At 36.2% G+C, this 6,000-nt stretch overlaps 1 protein-coding gene across 1 annotated transcript; it reads left to right on the forward strand.

Moving 5' to 3' along the window:
* Positions 1 to 4,932: 4,932 nt before the first annotated feature.
* LOC147495578 (uncharacterized) lies at positions 4,933 to 5,523 on the forward strand. Its single transcript, XM_086568420.1, has one exon. The coding sequence runs from the start codon at positions 4,933 to 4,935 to the stop codon at positions 5,521 to 5,523; it is 591 nt and encodes a 196-aa protein (XP_086424546.1).
* Positions 5,524 to 6,000: the final 477 nt, after the last annotated feature.

Genomic DNA, 6,000 nt, shown 5'->3' on the forward strand with positions numbered 1-6,000 from the left:
GCTTTGAGAAAACACATAAACATCTGAGGAATATATGATTATCCAGTCTTGAGGGATAAATTAAAATTATGTTTGGTGGTAGACATATATTTGATGTACATGTTTTATGTTGTGTTATCTCTGTGTGTGTTTGTGTTTCCGAGTGCATTGTTCATGGGTTTTTCATGATTGTAAGGCGTAGAGCCTAGTGATGTTGTAGTGAGGATTCTCCCTCTAATGATCATACTCTTAGAGAAGTATGTAACTCTTTGAAGTTAAATCAACAGGTAGGGCTGGGTCTGCCTAAAATCCATAACCTTTTCCAAAAAAAATAAATAAATAAAAACTGTCATTCTACAAATGATATTTAAAAATTTCTTGCCTCAACACTACAAGACAATTTGACAAGTACCACTAGAAACAATTTTAGAGGTTGCAATTTTGTAAAGAATGTAGAGAATAAGAATATGGAAGTTTTAGATAATAAATTAAGTAAATTTTCAACATAGAATTATATAAATTTAAAACGGGATACTTTGAAAATATCGTAATAAACGCATTTAAACCCTTCAAAACACATTTAAACGCGTTTTAATCATTAAAGACGGATTTTAAACGAATCTTTTTCAAAAAAAAATGGAATACTTGGTGACAATGATTGTCGGTGGAACCCCAAAAAATCCCCAAACCTCAACTGTAATATATATATATATATAATAGACTTAGGTTCACCTTAGGGGCGATCCAAAAGGTAAGCCGCTACTCCTCTTGTATCCCCTTGTCCAGCAAATGTACCACATTTAAATCCTGAAGGCAACGTACTCATCATATAAACAGTCATGTGGATTGTTATCTGCATAGGCCTCCTCGTCAACAGGTTTAATTTAAACACAGCCACATACTGTTCACATTCATAACCCTTTATGAAATAGGTTCCCGAACTACCAACTTCACTTGGGTAAGGTTCGTTCCCCTTCGTCAATCCCTCAAGAGTGCAACAAATCATGTGTAGTATCTCAAGCAGTGGTAGAGCTAGGAGGACCAGGGACCAGGGTATGCCCCGGCACACTCTCACTTTCCAAGAAAAAAATATACTATTCACCTCAAGTACTCTCTCTCTCCCTGTATTTTAGCCCAAAAATTAGTGTTGTTTACTTGTTTTTGAAAAGAGTAATAAATTTACTTTACTCCTTATCTAATTCAACCGCGAGATGAAAACTAAAGATTAACCCTCCGCAACTTCCCTCACTTATCGTCTCATTTTATTTTGGTAACTTCTCATTAATAGTTTAATATATTTGTATTTATTATTTCCATCTTATTCATCTCTTTGTCCAATTTTTTTGAATAATGGTGATATTTTAATTGATTAAAAAAATGTCGTCTTTGAAATTGAGAAATTTGACCAACCTTTATATCTTTATGTGGTCATATTTTTCAGGGTTAATTGAATTAATCAAATAAGTAGATATTTAAATGTAAATTTGAAAATTTGATTTAGAAGCAACTTGAAAACAAAATAATTTTTTTTAGAACAAAAAACAATGATACAATGGAGAGACGCAACAGATCGATGCAGTCTATTATTTTTGTACGTATTCTTGTCCGGCTTTTAGATGCAGTCTCTACATATATCTAACTAGCCAATCGCACAATGCTCGTCATCAGACTCTAAAATGATATAACTAATAGTTGTATACGTGTCTATTAATTGTGTTCCTACTTTCGTACACACTATGACACTAGCAATATGATTTCGTTAAAGAACTGCATGTACCATTGGCTCAACCTAGAACAAAATCATGGCTTCGCCACTCCTCACAAGACAATTTGTCTTTGGCATCCGGTAGTACAGATTCGACAATGATGTTTTGGTCTATGATCCGACACATCTTTAATTTTTTTTCTCCATCAACATATCTTCACTCCTCTTCTTCGAATTATGCTATAAATAGACAAATCCTCTGGAATATCGATCAATACCTAAAGATGATGAGCTGAAACGAATGGAAAGGAGAACTAAACCCAATATTGGATTGCAACTACAAACCAATCAAGATAGATGAAAGCTACATGTACGAAAACCATTGTTTAGAAAGAAACCCCCACATAAACAAATTAAACCAGCCAGAAATTCACACACTAAGATTCGTGAGTATTCGGGTGATCGAATATATATTTTGATTCTGCTTCTGTCATCTTGACAAGTCAATGGAACTCATAGGTTCCTTAATGAGGAATGCAACTATGTCTAGATCTAGTGAAGCAACTCAAGCAACACCTTGAACTTCAAAACTGAAGCTCTTAGCTTAGGTGCAATTCACTAAATGCACTAGTTCATCGAATGCACTTTGATGGTGTAACTTCCCTCAAATTGAGATACATATTCTACCTTGAAACAGATTGTGCTTGTGTAATTATCTTCATTATTCTTGTTAGGTTTGTTAATAGGTTTTCTCTTAAACGGACATATTATATTGTGTCTTTCACAACTTATATAGTGTCGTCCGTTAAACAAATTAATAAGCGTAAATTAAAAAATTGTTCAAGATATTATATAAGATGTCCACAAACATGTCCGTTTAAGAGAAAGCATGCATGTGCTTGTTAATTAATTACTACCAACTTATCATTAAGATACAAGCATGAATAACAGTGAAAATCATTTTTTGAGAGATTAAAATGAATATCAATGAAGAAAGTGCGCAAAAGTATACTAAATCCATGTATAGCTCATTAGCAAAAATATAATTTGCAGAGCAAAAGGACATCAACATTGACAAATGACATAGTTCCAGTATAATATCCATCTCAAATACAGAAATGAGCGCCTACTATGTTAGTAGCATATAATATTTAATACGAAAAACCCGGCCTAAAGATAAAGGGAACATGAGAAACTGGACAAGATCAGATGCAAATGTCAATAGCTACACTTGTCTTCAAATCCAAAGTTAAGCAACAATGAGAATACAAGAACAGGCCTCAAAATTGAAATTTCGCTGTAGAGATTATAAGAGAAAATTGAAGAAGGCCTATTATTGTAAAAAAAACCAATTACACCATAAAATCCCAAAATTATTCAATTTTTGGCATAAACAAGAACTATAAAGAAATCCCCAATTCTCAAAATTCAAAGAAAACCCTCATTCAAACAAGAAAATTAGGGGGGACCCATTTTCAAGAATGAAAAAGCAAAACACCCTTACATCCAAAACAACGAACAACCCAGATTAACATATCAACAATCTATCAAAAGAATCCAATAAAGATTCTAGTGGACAAACATTGTAGTTGATAAAAAAATATACAATAAACGATATGTTCCAATAGTAATGTAAAGAAAGAAATGTGTCTTAACCAGATCTACACCTCTGATCTTACTAGTCTTCCAGGAATATAGATTTTTGATTGACCTCTCTCTCTCTCTCTCTCGGGTTTTTTCTTCCTCTCTTCTCTGCTCTCTCTCTCTTTTCTCTTTATATTGCGGCCCATCTCTTTTCTTCTCTCTCTCTCTCTCTTTTCTCTTTATATCGCGGCCCATCTCCTCTTCTCGTACGTTAATGGGGTTTTCCATTGCATCTAATGGCCGCTCTACTCTCACATGTCACTATGTGCACCAAATAACTTTGGGGCTCCGCGGATGTGCTACCCTGCTATCCGTTGTTCCATTCTTATCTTGTATCAGGGTTAGGTGACATGTAAACTTACAGGTTATGAATTGGCCTATACCTGAAGTTGCTCAACAGGTAATATGACCATGTGGTTGTTTTTGGCGCTGCAAATTCTCCAACTTCTTGTTGTTCTTCTGTACGTAGTCAGATTATTAGGTCGAAATTTCTGCTCCATGACCATAGATAGACTTAGAATGAGAGAAAGGTTATAAAATTTTAGGTTTTTTGTTTTCTTTAGAAATGAGTTTTTAGCTCAAGGCGCCAAGAACACTTGTTTTGGTAGAAATAAAGCTTGGGCTAAAAGTTTTGTGTAACTTGCTGAATCGGTTCATTCGGTTGGGGGGTCTTGTTTTTGGTTTTGAGTGGATGGGGGTGTAACTTGGGCGGGCCAACCCGAGTCCAGTCCAAAATTTGTTGGCCTGCGATCATGTTTTTTGAGTTTTGCCTTGTTAACAAGGTTTCGCACACTAGCTAGCTTGGAATTATAAGTTTTCCTGGCTGGATTAGGTGACGATCGATCATCTTTTTTTACTGTTTGTTGTACATATTTTTATGATGCTAGTACAGGACTTATCTCTTCTTGTTCTGGCCAACACATTCATCTGTACTTGTATGCATGTGTGTTTAATTTGTTTATACATTAATTTCTTCTGGTTCTTGTATGCTTGTCTAGACATCGAGTAGAGAAACAAAGTATTTTTTGAAGTTCCAAAATAGACACCTCCTTAGTCGAGATTCAAGAAATCAAGAGTCATATGTTCAATTCGCCTCCTTGTTGCCCGTAGCCTGCATAGCAACGCTCTTGTAAACGCTAAACACAAGAATCAAGAAGACTTTTGAGTATTTCCAGCAGGATAGTTTTTCCATGCTTCCTTAATCCTTAGTAAGAAAATTGTTGCCAAAGTGATTGATTTTCTCATTTCTGAAGTACATACAATTGTCTTTCTCTTGGTCAATAATTAATAGAAGTCAGAGCGCGCACGCCCTCTATTCTAGTACAACAAGAGCGCGCAGCGCTTTCCATTCCATTAGACGACTCTCAACTTTGCTTGTACAGTTTGTTTCCTATTTGTTTTAGGATCTCTACTAACGAGAAAGCAACAATATGTACGGATTATGAACTTGTAAACTCTATATAAACAACTGTGTAAATAGTAAAAATTAATAAAGTAAATATTCTCTCAAATCTATCTCTTTCTAATTTATCATGGTATCAGACTAATTTCGATCCTAACCCTAACCCTAGCCACTCTAAGCTTCCGTCTCCTCTCAATTCTCAATGGCTGACGACTCAAACACCAATAATGACTCTCCTCCAGGCTCCGATGATCATTTCTTTGTACACCACTCAGATAGCCCCACGGCTGTTCTTGTATCTCCTCTGTTATCCGGTTACAATTATCCGACATGGTTACGATCTATCTCTAGAGCACTTCGAGCAAAAAATAAGTTTGGTTTTGTCGATGGCTCCGTCACACCTCTCATTACTCCCAAAGAGAAAGTCAAGTGGTCGCGATGTGATGATCTCGTTGCTTTATGGATTCTTAATTTTGTTACTCCAGATATCCGTGGAACCATCCTCTATGCCAACTCTGCATCCAAAATCTGGAAAGATTTAGGTGACCATTTTTCACAAACTAACGCACCCAAGGTCTTTCAACTCAAGGATTCCATCACTCTTCTCAAACAAGACAACCGTCCGATATCTGCTTACTTCACTTTGCTTAAATCTTTATGGGATGAATTAAGTTTTTTGTCTACTATGCTTGTTTGTACTTGTGGTCATGCATCTACTTTTACCAAAGAGATTGAAGATGGTCGTTCTATGAAATTCATGCAAGGCCTCGATGATCATTTTACATCCATTTAATTCGCAATCAAGTTCTCTTAATGTATCCTTTTCCTCGTATGCCCAAGATTTATTCTTTAATCCGACAGAAAGAAAAACAACAAGAGATTCATGGACTATCTCTTCCTTCTGCTCCATACGCTGCTGCCCTGAGTACCCACTTTAAAAAGCCCAATTGGGCTTCTTTTTCGAAACCAGGCCCGTTCAAACCTCAGCAAAGCAATAGCGGTTTGCAACAGCCTAGAGGACGCGCACCTTCAGATCCAGGGCAAACAGAGGGCGCACGCCCCTTCTCCTAGCGTTCGTTTTGCAATCATTGTAACAGAGTTGGACATCAAATTGGTACATGTTATAAACTGCACGGTTATCCCCCCAAGCCTGCTTAAGCTAATTCGATTGCTACAGACTCCAATCCTCCTGTTTTCTCCATAGAACAATACAACGAACTTCTTAGTTTGCTTGATTCAGGTAGCACCACTTTACAAGCCAACCTGACAG

The sequence above is a fragment of the Coptis chinensis genome, chromosome 6 (genome assembly GCF_015680905.1).
Source record: "Coptis chinensis isolate HL-2020 chromosome 6, ASM1568090v1, whole genome shotgun sequence".
Taxonomy (NCBI): domain Eukaryota; kingdom Viridiplantae; phylum Streptophyta; class Magnoliopsida; order Ranunculales; family Ranunculaceae; genus Coptis; species Coptis chinensis.